General features: G+C 44.3%; 1 protein-coding gene across 1 annotated transcript in view; it reads right to left on the reverse strand.

The window, feature by feature from the left end:
- The window catches only part of LOC126412230 (putative fatty acyl-CoA reductase CG5065), a 125391-nt gene that overhangs the window by 86470 nt on the left and 19015 nt on the right, over window positions 1-19906 (reverse strand). The window contains exon 2 of the mRNA XM_050081761.1: window positions 6662-6912. Coding sequence (XP_049937718.1) covers window positions 6662-6856 — 195 coding nt within the window. The 5' untranslated portion in view covers window positions 6857-6912. The remainder of the gene's footprint in view (window positions 1-6661; window positions 6913-19906) is intronic.

Here is a 19906-nt window from a genome sequence, read left to right on the forward strand (position 1 = left end):
ACCTCGAAAGCACCAACTAAAGGAAAAAAATGAAAGACGTTGCCACAATAGCCAATTTTCCGGCTTTAGTCGGTTCAAAAATATCTCCGCTGCCCCTTCCCACCCCCCCCCCCCTTCCAGCCCCTTCCCAATGGCCACTTTTGAAGAGCTACAAATGTGTTGCACTGATGTTATACAAGACACATTGAGAGAAAGATTCGTTTAATTGACGAAACAATTTACAGTGGGAACAAGCAGTTTAATCTTTTGTCAGTAACCAAGGTCGATATCTTCTTTTTAACACCGAAGCTGCAATTTTTCAAAGGCGACAGTGTCGATATTGAATATCGACTGTCATTAAAGAACCATAGCTTAACTTTGCGCGGGACTCGTTGCACTAATGATCTGTGGGGGCCCTGTACAACAATATGCGTGGATATTTTTAACGTGTGTTCGTTCCTTACAAAATACGAAGGTAAAGTATAACAAAATTTTCACAAGCTGCGACATTGTCGTGAATTAAACAGTGACCCGTATATACAATAATTTTCCTTTAATTTACGTCTATGGTCACAAACTTTTTGTTAACAGATTATCGGTTTCCGTCTATAATGACCATCATCAGATCTGTTTTATAAAAGCAAAGTCGTAATGTACTGCAGCCATAGTGGCATCGTCAAATGTTAAATGCATTTAACGTTTGACGATAACAGTATGGCTGCAGTACATTACGATTTTACTTTTATAAAACAGATCTGATGATGGTTATTATAGACCGAAACCGGTAATCTGTTAACAAAAAGTATGTGACTATAGACGTAAATTAAAGGAAACTTATAACAAAATTTTATTTCACGAATATAAGCTCTAGGTATTTTTCTCTCATTCATAAAACTGAAACAAAATTTTCGACTAGTAGTCGACACATAAAATGAAACCAACAAGGACGAGGATATTTTTATTCGGGTATCCACTAACTCAGGACATTAAGTTTGAGGTATTTACCAACACTGGGATTATCGGCAAGCAGAAAAGTAAGTGGCCGCTGACTGTTTTTGCGTGCTATGTCGCAACTGACGAATTATTACAACTCGCGTAATAAAGTGAAATGAGTCCTATCGTTAACTTAGAAAGTTTCTATCTCCGAATGAACTGAAGTTTCTCGCCACATTCTATAGAAGTAGGTCACAAAGTAGAAAGTTACTCTTCATGACGAGTATGCTGTGGACATTTCCGTCTTCCAAGATAACATCGATGTTCACAGCTATCCACTGATTGGTGCTTCGTTGGTGAACACTGGGGAACCCTATCAGATCTCGATTGGCTTGCTATATCACTCTTTTCGTTATATTACCCACAGACATTGTGATTACTTGGAATAGCGGGTGAAACATAACAGCTGACGTTCCCAGAATTTTATAGCAATGAGTGGCTTCACCTGCATTTAGTTAACCTGAAGAGACATATCGACAAACATCATTGCCGAGGTGAGCACATTTTTGGCCGCGCGGGCCTACACTACAGGGTGTTACAAAAAGGTACGGCCAAACTTTCAGGAAACATTCCTCACACAAAAACAAAGAAAATATGTTTTGTGGACATGTGTCCGGAAACGCTTAATTTTCATGTTAGAGCTCATTTTAGTTTCGTCAGTATGTACTGTACTTCCTCGATTCACCGCCATGATTTCATGCGGGATACTCTACCTGTGCTGCTACAACATGTGCCTGTACAAGTACGACACAACATGTGGTTCATGCACGATGGAGCTCCTGCACATTTCAGTCGAAGTGTTCGTATGCTTCTCAACAACAGATTCGGTGACCTATGGATTGGTAGAGGCGGACCAATTCCATGGCCTCCACGCTCTCCTGACCTCATCCCTCTTGACTTTCATATATGGGGGGCATTTGAAAGCTCTTGTCTACGCAACCCCGGTACCAAATGTAGAGACTCTTCGTGCTCGTATTGTGGACGGCTATGATACAATACGCCATTCTCCAGGGCTGCATCAGCGCATCAGGGATTCCATGCGACGGAGGGTGGATGCATGTATCCTCGCTAACGGAGGACATTTTGAACATTTCCTGTAACAAAGTGTTTGAAGTCACGCTGGTACGTTCTGTTGCTGCGTGTTTCCATTCCATGATTCATGTGATTTGAAGAGAAATAATAAAATGAGCTCTAACATTGAAAGTAAGCGTTTCCGGACACATGTCAACATAACATATTTTCTTTCTTTGTGTGTGAGGAATGTTTCCTGAAACTTTGGCCGTACCTTTTTGTAACACCCTATATACTAGCGTGATGTGTCCTGAGGGGGGATTATTGTTTCTCTCCGAAGAGATTATCTTTTCCCAACACTTAGTTCAGAGTCTTACTTCAAGACGCCGAATTTTCGGACTAATTTTTTGTTTCAGCCTCTTAATTTTTCAGCTTGTAGGCGTAGAATGGCTCACCAAGAAGGAAGAGCTCGATTTGGAAAGAGTATAAAGATAGGGCTGTACTCTTTCGCCGTGTTGCATGCCAACCTTGTACAGGGCAGTAAAACGGGTAAAATTTTCAGTCACAGAGCGAAGCTATCTCGCTGCATTACGGCAGAGTCGACCTGAGGCGAATGCAATAAAAACATTTCGCCACCGAGACTGAGTCAGGGCAGAGCAAAACATCGGAATTTCTGGCGAGCCAGGCAGCAGACTTCAGCAGAATGTAGTGGGTCAGAGTAGCCAAACAGGGTCACGTCAGCTTCGCTATGTAACGAAAGAAAGGCTAAGTGAATGCAACAAACGGTACCACGAACTTTACGAATCATTTCTATGCTATAACAAACTCGTTAAGTAGGCACGACAGAAGGAAAACCGGTGATACCTCCGTAACAGCAAGCCCTATGCGGTCATGACGCATGACATCGGGTAAACGTTATCCACTACTTCAATCCATAAATACCCCGGTAGTTTAGCTAGTAAAGAATTCGGTCAGAGGGATCGATGGCGTACATGACGTTCACACTCGATTCCCTGATTGCAACGAAGTGACATCTGGCGAAAGTCTGTTGTAGACTTCCTGCGCTCTACGGACAACAGCAGTCGTTTCTAGGAGATGGCTACTAGAGCCCGGCCATTGGCGAACTAACGGGTCCAAAGGAACGGTTCACCAAACTGAACGGAACGAGCGAGGAACGGATTCTAAGGAATGGTCTTTCATAGTTCACTTTGGTCGCGGCTTTCTACTTATATTTCCCGGGAACGGGAAACGGTCGGTCTCGTTCCCGCAACGGCACGTCGGTCGGTCTCGTTCCAGCCTCGGTCCCGTTCCCGTCTGCCTCGGTCTCGGTCTCGGTCTCGGTCGGCCAGACTCGTCCTTCTTCGCGTGGCCACTCGCTGCAGTTCCACTGCCGACTGCTCATAGTTCAGTATAGAGTAGTTGTTCGTTTCGTTCGCTTCGCACACCCGTTCTACATCTGTTTCAAACCTTTTCTGAACTCTGAACTTCTGGTTCTTTTCGTATTCTATTCAGCGCCCATGACCGATAATTAAAATGTATTTTATAATTACGTAAATTAAACAAAAATAACGTGGTGTGTAAGGTAACAAAACGGTGTATCAGCTTACTTCACTATTTTGATAAACAACAGAAGAAATGCTTGTAAAAAGACAAGATTTTCGTTATTACAAATTCAAAGGACGTCGGCACGGCACACACGAGTGGCCATTTTCCGTCTTGTTTTGATCCAAGGTAAAAGAGCAAGTTCATTGTTATGGAAGGCAGACCGACTTACAACCGAATGGAGCCCGGGCTTCGTAATCGAGTGTATGGTGTCACATTTTGTAAAGAGAATATGATAACTCCTACAATATTATTTCAGTGGTACAGGGTGGCGCACGAAAAATCGGACCCGAGTGTTAGACTGCTCATTGTCGCTTACCAATCGTCATCTATTGTTTCGAAGTTGTTTGCATTAGCTTATTTGTTATTTCTTTGCTGCCTAATTATTACATGTTTATCTATTCTGCTCGTATCGGTCAACAAATCGTGCGTAATTGGCGAGCAGTCTGTACTTTGAGCCGGTTTTTCGTGCGTCACCTTATATTATTTCACTGCGATCAGCCACATAACGCTACAGTTGGCTAAAAGAGATGTTTTTTGCAGAATCACGAAAATTACAAGTGTTTTAGAATTCTGTTATGAATAAAAACTCTGTACTCCAGGGGGAGGCAAGTGGTCCTCTTGGTGCCTTCCATCTTCAGTCACCTATGCTACTAATTTTCAATTTTTCATAAGAACCATATACCAAAAACAGTGAATGATGAACGAGTAAAAATAAACGGTTCCCAAAAAAGAGCTATCACCAGTGAAAAAACGCAGTACATCTAAAATTTCTGCTGCAAGAACTATAATTCCTTCAATAAACGTAACACTTCAAAAGAAGTCAGTAGCCAGGGTAGAGCATACTAAGTTTTTGGATGTACATATATGAGAATCTTAATTGGAAAATTCATATTTTGAATCTCCTAAAGCGACTAGGTTCAGCAACTTTTGCAGTCAGAATAATTGCCAATTTTGAGGATGTAGAAATTAGTAAGCTAACATACTTTGCATACTTCCACTCTGTGATGTGATACGGAATAGTATTCTGGGGCAACTCAACACTTAGGCAAAAGGTATTCACTGCTCCAAAGAAAGTAGTTAGAATAATGTGTGGGGTTCATAGTCGCACATCTTGTAGGCATCTGTTTAAAAGGTTAGGAATTCTTACAACAGCTTCACAGTACATTTACTAAGTAATGATTTTTTTTCTCAACATCATGGACCAGTTTAAAATCAACAGCGACATTCATGATTACAATACCAGAAAAAAGAAAGACCTACGCTGCTGCTATAAAACTTCTTGATAAATTACCAGATGAAATAAAATGTCTGGCAGACAGCAGTAATAGTTTGAAAAACAAATTGAAATCATATCTCCTTGACAACTCCTTCTATACCAATAGATGAATTCTTGAATATGAGTAAATAAATCTGGAGATACAATATGTGCATTTTGTGCTGTTTAAGTGAATCGGATAGACAATAGAAATATTTGGGTATAACACTATAATGTAAACAAAAAAAAAAGAAAAGAAAACGTGTTCCTATGCGTATTTCTTGTGCATTTGGCACCTTCCACATCATAACGGTTCTTCCGTGCTATTGATCAATGGAACACGTGACTAACTAACTAACTAACTAGTTCCACAGGATGGACGACTTTGCCCGACTCCAATGGCTACCTCGTCACAATCACCACTCGTAGAGTTCAGTACCACAGTCTGCCTCTGTCGCACGTGGGAGGACGTTGAGGTCTTTCCGTCCCAGCAGGATCAGGACACCAGCGTTCCCGACATTTAGGCGGGCTGAATATGGCCTACCTGGACGGCAGGCCAGTATCGTTGAACTTCACGGCTGCACGACGGATGATGAAGAAGGGGGTGAGCGGGAGGGGACATAGCACCTCCCAAGTCGGCGTGTGTTAGTACAGTACGCGCATCTGGGGCCGGGGCCACAGCAAGCGGCGAACCGCCAGTGCAGCAGCCGGTTGGAACGAAGTACGCGGTGTCAGTTGCAGTGAGCGGGCTGAAGGCTGCTTACGACGCGATTCCTCAGCGGGCATTGACTGACAGTGCCAAATAGGAGTCAAAACGCTACCTGTATTTTTATTGAAATAAATAATGATTCTGAATCTTCTTCCACTGCACCTACCGGCGAGCACAGGTCACTACCATCCACCCGAGAAAAACTGGCAACGAGCGGTCTGGGAGAGTGCCTCCTGAAACAGAGCAAACTCTACTTATGCCCTCCCAATAGTCGTCTCTTGCAGCCCCTACTGTTCAATCTATACCTCGAAGAAGCAATGACAGAAATAAAAGAGTGGTTGAAGAGTGGTAGCAGAATTTGGGGCGAATTTATCAATGACACAAAGCGGAATAGCACAGGAAGAAAGGGCATTTCCGGCCATGAAAAGTTTACTGGTATCAAAGATAGGCATTAACTTGAGGAAGAGATTTCTGAGAATTTACGTTTGGAGCACAGTTGCCAGTGAGTCATGGACTGTCGGAAAGCCGGAACAGAAGAGAATGGAAGCTTCTGAGACTTGGTGCTATAGAAGAATGTTGAAAAAGTAGTAGGCTGGTCAGATGAGGAATGAGGGGGTTCTCCGCAACATCAGCGAAGAAAAGAACATATGAAGAACACTAAGCCGGCCGGTGTGGCCGTGCGGTTCTAGGCGCATCAGTCTGGAACCGCATGACCGCTACGGTCGCAGGTTCGAATCCTGCCTCGGGCATGGATGTGTGTGATGTCCTCAGGTTAGTTAGGTTTAAGTAGTTCTAAGTTCTAGGGGACTGATGACCACAGATGTTGAGTCCCATAGTGCTCAGAGCCATTTTTTTGAAGAACACTAACGAAGGAACATGGCGATAGAGGGAGCTGCACAGGGTAAGAATTGTACAAGAAGACCCACATTGGAAAATGTCCAACAGATAAGTGAGGATCTAGGTTACACGATCTGTTCCGAGGTGAATACGTTGGCACGGGAAGGGAATTCGTGGTGAGCTGTATCAGAATAGTTAGATGATGATGGTGGTGGTGGTGGTGACGATGATGATGACGACGACGACTGAGGAAGAAACCGCACCCGACTTACCGGTGAGTCGAGGAGTCTCGCGACGCGCTGCTCGGCCGTCTCCTGGGCGCCGGGCCGCACCAGCAGGTGGGCGGCCGCGAGGCGGGGACACTCGCGGAGCAGCTTCTCGAGCAGCACGCCGCCCACGAAGCCCGTGGCGCCCGTCACCAGCACGCTGCGGCCCGAGAACCACGCGCCCACCTCCTGCTCCCCCATCTCGGCTTCAGCTGCCACTCGACGCTGCCCTCCCCCGGTCTCCACTCTAACGCAGCCTGGAACACAAGTAGAGCAGTGGCTGTCATCTAGACAGAGCCCCTTGTTTAGACAACCATCCCCTTGAGACAGCGACACGTACTACCAGTGGTATCTTGTGGCAACGTCCTTTGCGAGGCGCACGATTTGCTGCCCAGGACCGTTCAAAGAACTGCTAGGAACTAAAACTGGGCAGTGAAACAATGATGGCTGAAGTGTAAGGGATATAAAATGCAAACTGCCATTAAAAATAATAGCATTTATGAGAAAGAGGAATATCTTTGCATCAAATATCAACATACAAGAGGCGTTCAATAAGCATGCAACACTTTTTTTTCTGATAACAAGTTGTTTTTATTCAGGATTCCAATACACTATATCACTCGCCCTCTGCTGTGGCTACAAATCCGTATTCCTCAACACAATCGCTATTCAGTGCGACGACCCTCTGCCACATTTCTGGGGAGGACTCTGTGCCAGCAAGACACCACTCTACTTGCCGCATCACTGACCTCTCATTCATCCACGTACTGCTTCCCGCAGATTGCATCCTTCAATAGATCAAACAGTTGGAAGTTGGCAGGTGCGAGATGCGGGCTGGATGAGCAAGAACAGTCAAATGAAGTTTTCTGAACTACTGTAGGCTGCGCAGACATGTGTGAGGCTTTGCGTTACCATGGAGAAAGAGAATTCGTTTGCATTTTTGTGACGACGAACACGCTGAAGTCGTTTCTTCAGTTTCGTGATGGTAGCACAGTACACCTTAGGGTCGATCGTTGCACGACGAGGGGGCATTAAACAGAATATCCTCTTTATAGCCCCCTCAGAGGGCCAGAAGGCCGTCGCCATGACTTTACCGGCTGAGGACGTGGCTTTGAACAATTTCTTCGGAGAGGCGGTGTGCCGCCACTCAACGGATTGTCATTTTCTTTCTGGTTCGAACTAATGAACCCATGTTTCATCACCTGTGACGATGTTTGGCAACAAATTGTCACGATCAGCATTGCAATGCGCAAGAAATTCCACATCGATGATCCTTCGTTACTCTTTATAGTCTTCTCTTAGGCAGAGAGGAGCCCAGCAGGTTCAAAATGATTCAAATGGCTCTGAGCACTATGGGACTTAACAGCTGAGGTCATCAGTCCCCTAGAACTTAGAACTACTTAAACCTAACTAACCTAAAGACATCACACACATCCATGCCCGAGGCAGGATTCGAACCTGCGACCGTAGCGGTCACGTGGTTCCAGACTGAAGCGCCTAGAACCGCTCGGCCACTTCGGCCGGCAGCCCAGCAGGCACACACATTGTACCCCATGGTGGACGAGTGTGTCAGCACTACTACAGAGACGCCAGCTGTGCACCGATATGTTTGATTGTGATCCGTTGATTACTTCGAATGAAAGTGTCTGCATATTGCAACACTGCAGGAGTCACGGCCGTTGTGCACGACCTTGTTGCGATGATTACAGACGTCTCGCCCAACGACTCACCGCGTCTTTGTTCACTGTCAGGTCTCAGTACACATTCTGCTAGTGCCTATGAATATCTATGATGCTCTGATTTTCCGCCGAAAGAAACTCAATGACAGCTTGGAACGCACGGTAAAAGCCCACATACCAGTGTAAACGGGCCGTGTTTGCAAACGGGACTTCACTGCATGTCGCGGAATTCCAACGTAGGTTCTCTGCTGGGCGTGAGGAAGATGATGATGGGGTGTGTCCACGGATGGCTCCTGACGACAGAATAACTACACTTATTGCTCAACTGCAATACATTGGTTGTGAGCCCTTTGGGCGAGGTATGCTCTCAATATTCTCTGCGGCGTCGAAAGGGGCCGACGGACGCTCACACACTTGCCCTGTGCGGCGGCTGTAGCTGTGCTGGCGGTAACTAGAATCTCCTGCATCTGCGGCAGCGCTACGGCCTTGCCGGCTCGTAGTGCAGCGGCTGGAACCACGTGCCGAGGGCCTCTGTCGTGGTGGCAGCGGCTGGAGGGGCGTGGCAGCGGGAGAGGTCAGTGTCCTGTCTCAGCGGCCGTCCCCTACCGTGGCTGTCTGGCGTCAGAGGGCCAAGGTCCCCGGCTGCCTGTTGGCGGCGGCTGCGGCGGATTCACTCTGCCACCTCCTCGGCGACGATCTGCATTACGGCGGTGACCATTACGATGACTGAGATGGCAGTGATGATTCCGGACTGCTGGCGGCGCTAGATAACACAGGCTCTGCGTCACTCCAACGCCTCACGACGGATGATGTTGACGAGCTGGTTGCTGGTCCTTAAAACAGATTCTGCTGCTGCTGTCTGCTATTCTTCCCAAGTAGGTCGATGGAATATTCCGATGCTTCTCGGCTGACGTAACTGAGCCGATTACCGCCCTCGATGTCGACACCCTGGCTTGCGGCGAGTTGCTTCTTGTCTCGTCCTCTGTTGGACGGTGGCACAGCTTTCTCTTTCGTTTTGCTTAACTCGGCGCTCCATAGACCCAATTAAATCACGCTGTCATAGCACTGAACTGCGCAACAGAATGTAACACACATTCTCCTTCTGGCTCGCAATATTCCTTCACATTTTAACTAACTTCATTACTGTTAAACTCCTACTGTCATCATTCTACCGCCGCGCGGAGTGGCCGCGCCGTCTCAGGCGCCATGTCCCGGATTGTGCGGCCTCTCTTGCCGGAGATTCGAGTCTTCCCTCTGACATGGGTGTGTGTGTTGTTCTTAGCATAAGTTAGTTTTGATTAAGTAGTGAGTAAGTCTAGGGACTCATGATCTCAGCAGTTTGGTTCCTTAGGAATACACACACACACACACACACACACACACACACACACACACACACACACACACACCATCATCATCATGATAATCCTACCCTCTGTAGCACCTCTGTTACAGACGCCATTTAGAATGCTACATATAGCACCGCCACTTGTAGAAACTTCATGAAACTATACAGTCTGAAGCGGGAATATTCCACTCCGTTACACGTTTTTACAACCGAAGGTGGCCGAGAAAAAAATGTGTTGCATTACTTATTACATGCAGCTGTTTGGAAGACCATTCAGCTGAATGGCTGTCAGCCAAAATATCGTGGCAAGAAGTCTTCATTATCCGGCTGCCATCCATAAACTTCATCACAACAGTAAAATAGAAATGAAAGTTTCAAATGTGGTATAGAAGGTTGTTGAAGACTGGATGGGTGGATCGAGTAGCGAATTAGGAGGTACTGAGTCGAACTGAGGAACAATTTATGGCACAAGTTGACTAAAAGAAGGGTTAGGTTGATAGGAACATTCGGAGACGTCGAGCAGTCGTCAGTTTGGCGATGGATGAAATACACTACCGTTTGTGAAAAGAGCAACAAAGAGAACGAATTACTCGAATGGTGCCGCACTTCAAGGAATTGGCGACGGGTGTGCAAGCCATACGTGATACGTTTTGCAGCGATATGAGGTACACGTAAGCCGAGCAGAGCCCTGTCGTGTCGGTCCGACAGGGTCGGTGTTGCGCCTAGTGCAGTCGGTCCAGAGCTGTCACACAAGGTGGAAACAGTACAGTGAGGCCCAGTATGCCTCCTTGACGTCAAAGTGAGCCACATCGGCATGTGAGCGAGTTAGAACGGGGCAGAATGATCGGTCTCAGAGAAACGGGGTTGTCATACCGTGACATTTCTGCTCGCGCAGGGCATGCTGTTACGACAGTGATGCGTGTGTGGAAGCAGTGGATAGAGGAAGGTTGTACGCAGTGACGAGCGGGAACTGGACCACAGAACATGACCATAGCACGGGATGACCCTCATCTTGTCCGCATGGCCATTACTGACCATACAGCGTCGTCCAAAGTGTTGGCTCGTCTCTGGAGCACTGCAACAGGTGTGAACTTGTCTGCATCGACGGTTTGTCGCCGTCTGCTGTGGGTTGGACTGGTTGCACGCATGGCATTACGTCGGCTTGCATTATCCAGATATCACAAGCTCCTCCGACTGCAATGGACACGGCCGGCCGCGGTGGTCTCGCGGTTCTAGGCGCGCAGTCCGGAACCGTGCGACTGCTACGGTCGCAGGTTCGAATCCTGCCTCGGGCATGGATGTTTGTGATGTCCTTAGGTTAGTTAGGTTTAAGTAGTTCTAAGTTCTAGGGGACTGATGACCACAGCAGTTGAGTCCCATAGCGCTCAGAGCCATTTTTTTGCAACGGACACGTGAACACCGTCACTGGGGTGCTGAGTGGCAACATGTAATCTTTTCAGATTCAACGTGTCCTACAGTCATGCCTGCATACGTGTCCGGCGGTACCGTGGTGAGCGCAACCTGGAGGGCTGCATTGTGGAGCGGCATATCGGACAAACACCAGGTGCGATTTCCTACGCCATTGGTTACAACAACCGATCTCGACTCGTACTTATTGCAGGCACTTTGAACAGCAACCGTAACCTAACGGAGATATTCCCCCTACTTCAGGCTTCTCCACAGGCCACATTTCAACAGGACAATGCGCGGCCACATATGGCGAGGAATGTACAGGCCTTCTTCGAATGCGACGGGTACTATTACTTCCGTGGCCTCCACGTTCACCAGACATGTCGCTCATCGAACATGTCTGAGATAGCGTTGGTCGGCACCTGGTGCGTCACAGTCCTCCAGTAACTGGTGTCACGGATTTGTGGGCTCGGATACAAACTGCGTGGAGAGAAATTCCTCAGGAAAGTATTCAGAACCTTGTTGATTCAATGCCACGGCGTATAGCAGCTCTAATTGCAGTGCATGGTGGCCACACGGCATACTGAATAGTAGGCCTCAAAGGACACGTACAGATTTGAAAAGGTAATCGTTTGTTACTTATCACGTACATAACCTGTGGTATTAAATAAATTGAATTCATGCGTTTCCTTCTTGGTGTTGCAATTTCCACAAACGGTAGAGTGTTTGTGTGTGTGTGTGTGTGTGTGTGTGTGTGTGTGTGTGTGTGTGTGCGCACGCTCGTGTACTCGTGTGTTGCCGGCCGCTGTAGCCGAGCGGTTCTAGGCGCTGAGTTCGGAACCGCGCTGCTGCTACGGTCGCAGGTTCGAATCCTGCCTCGGGCATGGATGTGTGTGGTGTTCTTAGGTTAGTTAGGCTTAAGTAGTTCTAAGTCTAGGGGACTGATGACCTCAGATGTTAAGTCCCATAGTGTTTAGAGTCATTTCAACCATTGTGTGTGTGTTGGGGGCTTCACTGCAGTAAGCAGGTTCAAATAAGTGTACGTGGCAGTAGTTTTGCAGAGACGGGCAGACTAATGGGATTGGCTAGCGTGGACAGCTGCATCAAACCAGTACCGGCTGGACCTGAAGATCACACTGACAGATCCCTAGGCTCAGCCTGAGGTGTGGGTCGTACCAGAGCAAGCTGTGACGTAACTAAACCGAACGAAGATCGCTTCAGAGCAATTTTCGAATTGAAGCCCATAACATACAATTTAAACTGTATACTTAATTGCATAAAAATATACAATTTGTGTTTTTTTTTTTAAAAAAGAAAATTCTTTATTCATAACAACAATAATAATTATACATGATTGACCCACCACCTTAATGATTAGTGGGTCCTATGTTCCTACTTTATACAATGGCAGCTTCTACATTTTACTTAATTACAGACAGTTATGTGGTTAGTACTAGGCAGACTACTTCTTATTCTAAGTTAGCTTAACTTCTAGTTACTACGAAAGGGTTAGTCCTAACTGCCTGCAGTTGTGTTTCAACGAAATTAAGATATTAAAAAAGAAATGAGTCATTAAGGTATCCAATATAAATGGCTATATTCTTTTGAAGTAACAAACGCTCGCGATTAATGTCTATTCAGAAATTATCACTTCAATTTCAAAAACAACATTGTAGCAATGAGTAAAGAAACGTAGACTAAGCCTACTACCATAGGGAAGTACAGTGGCTGTACTACAAAATTTTTGGTTGTGTTGTATTCGACATACAACTTTGCTTCTGCCATTTTTTTTAATCGTGAAAAACTTGCGAAACATTTAAGATTCAAAGTATTAACTATCGCTGGCCACTAATTTCCCCCGTTTTTCGGGCAGCATACGAATACCGTAGCCCAAGAGCTGGGCGTATTTTCAGGAGATTCACGAATCGATCCAATTTTGCACTTGTTCATATGACCAGAACTGCTGGTCAGCCAGGCTGTATGCCACTGATCGATAAAGGTGATGGTCGTAGGTAACAACGTATGGAGAATGCAGCATGTGTGGTAAGAGTTCCCATTTCAACTTCTCCCAGTAAGTTTTAGCGGGTTTTAAGATATGGGGTAAAGTAACGTCACGGTACAAAATCACCTTTTCGTGTCTACCGCTGCAGTGTGACTGTTACCCTTCCGGTACTAGACTGAAACGCATCACCTGCTTTCGTTAACGATCTCGTTTGATTGTTTCCGCCAGTTTCAGTAGCTTCGAAAATTTCTTCAACTGCCATGCTGGTTTCCGACGTTAAAATCTCCATTCTTGAAGCGCTGAAATCATTCTCTGCACATTGTTTCACTAATAGGTGCCTCACCGAAGGTCTTACCGAGCATTTTATGAGCCTCATCCGCAGTTTTTTTTTCTTCATTTTAAAGCAGAAAATTAAAACTTCTTGCAAATGACGAGAATTGGGTTCATAAGTTGACACATTCAATCGAGGATAGCTTTATGATGCAATCAAACACTTACTAACGTTTGATGGTGTTATGTTTAAGAATGCCTACTAATATGTACCATCATTTGCCGCTACTGTCATTTATTCCAATGCGGCGGAAGCACAGTTGTAGGCCTAATATATTATTTAATAAACTACGTCTTCCATAGATCATTTGAACCATTTTCTTATTGAAATGCTCGAGAACACACAAATGATATCATTACCGGTTTTTATTTATCGTTTATGCGATCCGAGACTGTGATATGTAATAAAAAAAGCAAGTATGTTTTTTAGGCAAATGAAAGATAATAAAAGGGATGTTCAATGAGTAAAATTGAACTACAATTAGAATTCAATACTTTCTCTAACCAGCCTTAGAATGAGAAGTTTAAATAATCTTGCTGACTAATAATTGCTTTTCGCCTACATTTCCTACCTACGGGACTGCTTAGAATATCTTCGTAACTTAGGTGTCACAAAAGTATATCTTTGAATACTGATAATGAAGCTAAGACTAAGAGCTGTCTTCTTAATGGGAACTTCGAAGCTTGTTTCGGACCAATTTCAGTTCTCCAAAAGATCCTTTTTGCACTGCTGTTTGATATCATAAGGGACAGACGTATTCTTAATGCAACCTCAGCATTAGAAAAATAAACTTCCGGGTTGCAAATTCTGATTCTTGTAATCTGAGGTACGGAAGAAACCGATTCTTCGCAAAAACTGCCCAAATCGTTTAATCTTTCAATAACTTTTATTTTATAGTTTTAATGGTTTTGTCAAAGTGCCACTTGCATGTCCGGACGCAGCCGGAAATTTGATGCGAGGGGACCCGGTAAATGCTAAAGATTCGTATCAACTGTCCACTGGATTTTCTCTGCCTCATGATGACTGGGTGTCGTGTGATGTCCTTAGGTTAGTTAGGTTTAAGTAGTTCTAAGTTCTAGGGGACTGATGACCTCCGATGTTAAGTCCCATAGTGCTCAGAGCCATTTGAACCAACTGTCCACTGAAAAATTCAGTCACGTAATTTCGTCTGCTTCTTTTACTATTGTAAGTGGATCTGTACCTCTGTCTTAAAACAAAAACATAGCCTTGGCGTAAATACGGTTCTGATATTACTCGAATCCAATTTAATTTTAAGTTACAGTGGTCTTCCAGTTCAAATTAAGTGTTCAGAGCCTTAAATGTATAGAAATTATGTCAAGTTGTAACATTTCTGGACTGTTGCTAGCACGATTTACCAAAACTCACAATGGCGCAGTGACTAATTTTCATTTAGCTCGCTCGCAAGATGTATGTGCAGCTAAAGCGAGGTGAAGGTAATCCATTAGGATGAGTTAATTTGAAACGGAAAAGGACTTTCCGATATTTATAGCTAAATGAAAATGATATTGTGAGGAACAAAACTGCGAAAGATGTAGAATGGTTTTGTCTATGAATATATACTCAAGTAATGTCATGCCGGTGTAGAGATTAAAATCAAAATTAATTTCTCTCATAGAAAATGAGGTAGTCATCTAACCAACGGTCGACGCTAAAAGAAGGACCGAGTCAGCAGTAGTGCGACAACCTCCCATTGCCATGAAATGGATGAGAGGGTAGGATGGCAAAGTACCAGTTAAAATTTAACTACGTCACATAGTGAGGGCTACTTCCTGAGACTATAACCGGTCTACTGTGTCATTCCAATATAATAAGGCAAAAGTAATTTTTATTGTAGTGCGGAATTTATTGTTCGAGCAAAATGTCAGCAAAAGTATATAGCAACAGCGCTACATTGCATCCAACCATTAGTTTACGCCAGAAGTATAGTAACTGAAAGTGAAGTATTTTTAGTGGTGCAAAAGTGATGTGATGATGACTAACTCTATGGGGTTAAATACATCTAAAAATAGCTACAATTACAGAATTTTACCCCTTCATATCAGACACGTTGAATTTATTCTTTCGCTGTAAAACAGCATTACTCATTGGTATTTTAATGTTCACGCTTGAGTTCTGTTATATGACCAAGATGCCAAAAGATTAGTTCTTACGTTAATATTGGGCACTGGGAAATCTTAATTAAAGATAACTGAAAATCTTTAATGAATGAGACACTCACTTTGGATAGTGACTCTGTGAAGATATCGATTTACAGTAATTTTCCTCAATAGCAGCGAACATTAAACAGAAGCACTGTTTTTCTTGGTAACATGTAGGGGCATCGTCGAATTTTGTTTAAAACATTTTTATTAAGTCTCTTTCTTGTCTGCCTGTTCTGTAAAAATGTTACAATTTATTTCAAACTAACTTTCCAATGAGCTAAATACTTGACACAGCTCAGAACTGGATGACAGTAAAAGAGTAACTCGCTTTCTTGTCTGTTGTGTGGTGGAGGGTACTTTGTGTACCACTGATGTTTCCCCTTTTTCCTGTGCCAGCGGCGAATGTTTTGCGGTAAGAACAAATGCTGGTAAACCTCCTTATGAATTTCGTTCTCCCTGATTTTTACCTACACGTTCTTTTCGTCAGATATAAGTAGGAGGAAGCAATATACTTGTTGAACCGTATGAAGACCAACCGAGAACTCAAATTTACCACATTTCTGTAGGAATCTCAATAGAATGTTTGCAATCTATTGAAAAATTTCACACACGCAAGACTAAAAAGTAGAGAAATTATTAAAATAATGTAACACGTTTTTAAAGCGGACTAAATAGCATTAAAATTATTTCTCCTTGGCCTTTATAGAATCCTAACCCCATGCAGATAGTCTTGAAAATGTGTGCTTGTGAATTTTTAATAGGTATGACAATTCTTGTGAAATTTAAAACGAAGACGATGGAGCACATACAATAATTAACAGTAATTGTTAGAAACTTAGTTGAAGTATTCATGCATCAGTTATCTATTGCATGCGCCCCATTTTTTTCGTTTTAAATTTTGCAAGTATTGTCACAGCTATTAAAAATACACAAGAACGGAACTATTGTATGGGGTTGGGATTCTGTATACTGCTAGTAAAAATTATTTTATACCATTTAGTCCGTTTTAAAAACATTATAGTAAATTTATTTTAATTCTTATTTTTAAAATCTAATTGTAGATAGTTACTGTACACAAAATTAATGGTAGTGAAATGTGATGTTCTGAGAGAAAATACTGATAGCACCCGTGTGCACTTGTACAAAGACGTCGTTTAGAAGCAGTAACAACTTACGTTCCACTGCCCAGGCTAGCGTTCTCTACCTTGTTCTTTCAACTTTGTGGGAAGACATGCCTTTAGAGAGTCTAGGTAGTACGGTTTAGGAATGTCACTAAAGAAACTTCACAATGTAGGTGTTCACTTAATTTCAGAAGAGTAATTAAATTCTTATATAGTAAAGAAGGTAGAGTGAACAAGCATTGGTTCCTATTCTGTATGGGACTACTTTTCATAATCAGTGATCGAACTTGCAATTAAGTTGATGTTACCAGTTAAGGTGGAGCCATATTTGGTAATTGTCCACGATTATGGAAAAATATACTTGGCGATTACACAGCGAGTCGATGGTTCTCGCGTGTGCCTGACGCCCTTAGCGACTCGAAGCAGACTGCGATTAATAAACAGTAAATACAGCTGTGAAGTGGACGTCATAATAGGGAGGACAAATAGTTGATTCTCCGCATCGAGCTATACGAGACAGGAAACATAAATATTGTGAATTCAGTAGTGCTGGATGATCCTTTTGAGCGGCACCATCGACAGGCAAAGACGACGAGCTGGCGTGGCGAATGAACGGCAGGTAGCCAACCGAAAGGTAATAGTCGCTAAAGGGTCGATGGGCCCTTCACAATAACTGGTGAGTGTTGAAATTTAAAAAAAAACAGCTGACTACGACAGAGCCAGGTGTACATGTTTTGTAGTATCATTGATTTGAGGCTTAAAGGAATTTAGTGCAGTCAGTATTGTCTACATTTTAAAAGTTGGTTGATTGTTATGAGTTAGGGCAATGAACAACCACATCAATCACTCAGTTAATACACAGATCTGGAGTTCGTGATGTCTGATCTAAATATGAAAGTATGTAAGAGTGTAAAACCGAGGTATTTGTGGTATCAAGTATCAGTACCGCCGCACGGACGTTTCAAAGTTGGCAATAAGAACGCAAATTTCCGTCAGACGGCAACAGCAATCCTGCTTATCCGGCGAACCCAATGGAGCACGCCGGCTCAGCCGCACCTCCAGCAGGTCCATACCAAGAGTGCCCTCCGTCTCCGTGGTTTAGGATGGTCGTCGGCAGCCAAACGGCCCATTCGCAACGGAGCGCGGTCGAATAGCAACAAAGTCGCCACCGAGATGCGTCCCAGTCGCTATCGTTCGTGCATTAGGTAAGAGAGCCTCCAGTTGCTATTTTATTAGCTGGATTAGTTCTTGCTGCATTATTTGTAATGAGTTTTAGTACGCTTGGAGAAAGCCACCAGTTAAGCAACGCTTTTGTTTACTGTATTTGATTGTTCACTTATCATTTCTGTTCTGTCCATCTTTCCTACGACGAGAGGCGCTTCACCACTCCGTAGCCTACCTCTCCTTGCTGTTGTGTAAGAAGTAGTATGCCAGAGCTGACAGATAGTTAAGGGAGCTGAAAGTACGAGATGGTGCGGTATGCAACCCCGTGACTGGCTAGACTCTCACAGGGCACACCTGTGGCGTGAGAAACTCCTCCCGCATCTGACGCTCACCAGCCCGGTTAAGGACGGACAGGGACAAAGAATGTCTTCTAACCGAGAAGATTAGCAACAGTGAAAGAGAGAAGTCAAAAAACGTGAAGTACATCAGTTGGACCGACAGTAAGAAAATAAAGTCAGAGAAACAATCAGGTCGGTAAGTGCATGGTGGCGGCTGTGTGTCCCCGAAATTCAGGGCGCGACGTGCGCCGCCTATGATTTAGTTGGCGATATGAGTGCAAAACAGTTTATAATAACGGCAGATCAAGACAGACCGACTGTTGCACAAAAGGCGAAGCTCTAAGTTTTATTTTATAGGCGTTCGTTTCTCGTGCCATGCAGTCTTCATAATAGTACATCTGATGCTTAAAGTCCATGTCACCAGACAAAGAGCACATAGAGCTGGTACAAGTGCTTCCATTTTCAGATACAAGTATGGCGGTGACAGTAGTGGAAATCGGTGCTCAGCCTAGTGCCTCCATATCGCTCACACGAAAAGACTGTAAGATTCAAAGCAACTGATACTGAGTCGCACAGACAAGGTAGCGAGAACCAGACGTCTGTCCTGTCGATGTGACGGGGGAACTTCCCGTGACAAAACCGCATTCTTCTCATTGGCGTTAAGCTTCACTACTGCATGTACAATCAGTAAAACACGAACTACACTGAGATGACAAGAGTAATGGAATACGTTCCAGTCTCGTGTCGGATCTCCTACAGCCCGGCGTAGTGCAGTAACTCGACCTGGCATGGGCTCAACAATTCGTTGGAAGTCCCCTCGAAGAAATATTGAGTCATACTGCGTCTATAGTCGTCTGTAACTGAGAAAGTGTTGTTATGTTCCATAAATCTTCGATGGGATACTTGTCTAACGATCGGGGGATGACGAGGGGGGGGGGGGGAGGTAGGGGGGCGGCAAATCATTCGCTCGAAGTATTCTCAATGTTCTTCAAACCAATCGTGAACATTAATAATTGGCAACCAATGGTGTACAATCGCAATAAAGTCATGAGATGTTCAATTGACTCTTTTATTAGAACATGTTACGCGTTTCGGGATTACACCCATCCTCAGACATGTGTTGTGTTACAAAAAAGTACAAAACATAAGTGAACAGCACACTCGTCTCAACGTTACAAAAAAATGGTTCAAATGGCTCTGAGCACTAAGGGACTTAACAGCTGAGGTCATCAGTCCCCTAGAACTTAGAACTACTTAAACCTAACTAACCTAAGGACATCACACACATCCATGCCAGAGGCAGGATTCGAACCTGCAACCGTAGTGGTCGCGCGGTTCAGACTGAAGCGCCTAGAACCGCTCGGCCACACCGACCGGCTCAACGTTACAGAAAACGAGATCTGGTCATATGAGTTACATACCACAAACTTCAACTTCTTCGCAACCAACCAGGCATTCAGCCTTGATAACTCAAAGAAAGTTTCGAGTAACATATGACTGTGACACAAGCAGTCTTGAAGCAGAGCGTATACTGACGTTAAACAAGTCAACTAGCAGCGAAGCGCCCTCGGTAGGGGACGCTGCATGGTCATGTGCTCCATGCGTTCACATGTAATTTAATAATAATATACTCAGCATGTAACATCTAACAGGGTGTAATTACCACTAGCAGCTGGAATAGTACTTCCGTACACGT

This window comes from Schistocerca serialis, chromosome 1, assembly GCF_023864345.2.
Source record: "Schistocerca serialis cubense isolate TAMUIC-IGC-003099 chromosome 1, iqSchSeri2.2, whole genome shotgun sequence".
Classification (NCBI taxonomy): domain Eukaryota; kingdom Metazoa; phylum Arthropoda; class Insecta; order Orthoptera; family Acrididae; genus Schistocerca; species Schistocerca serialis.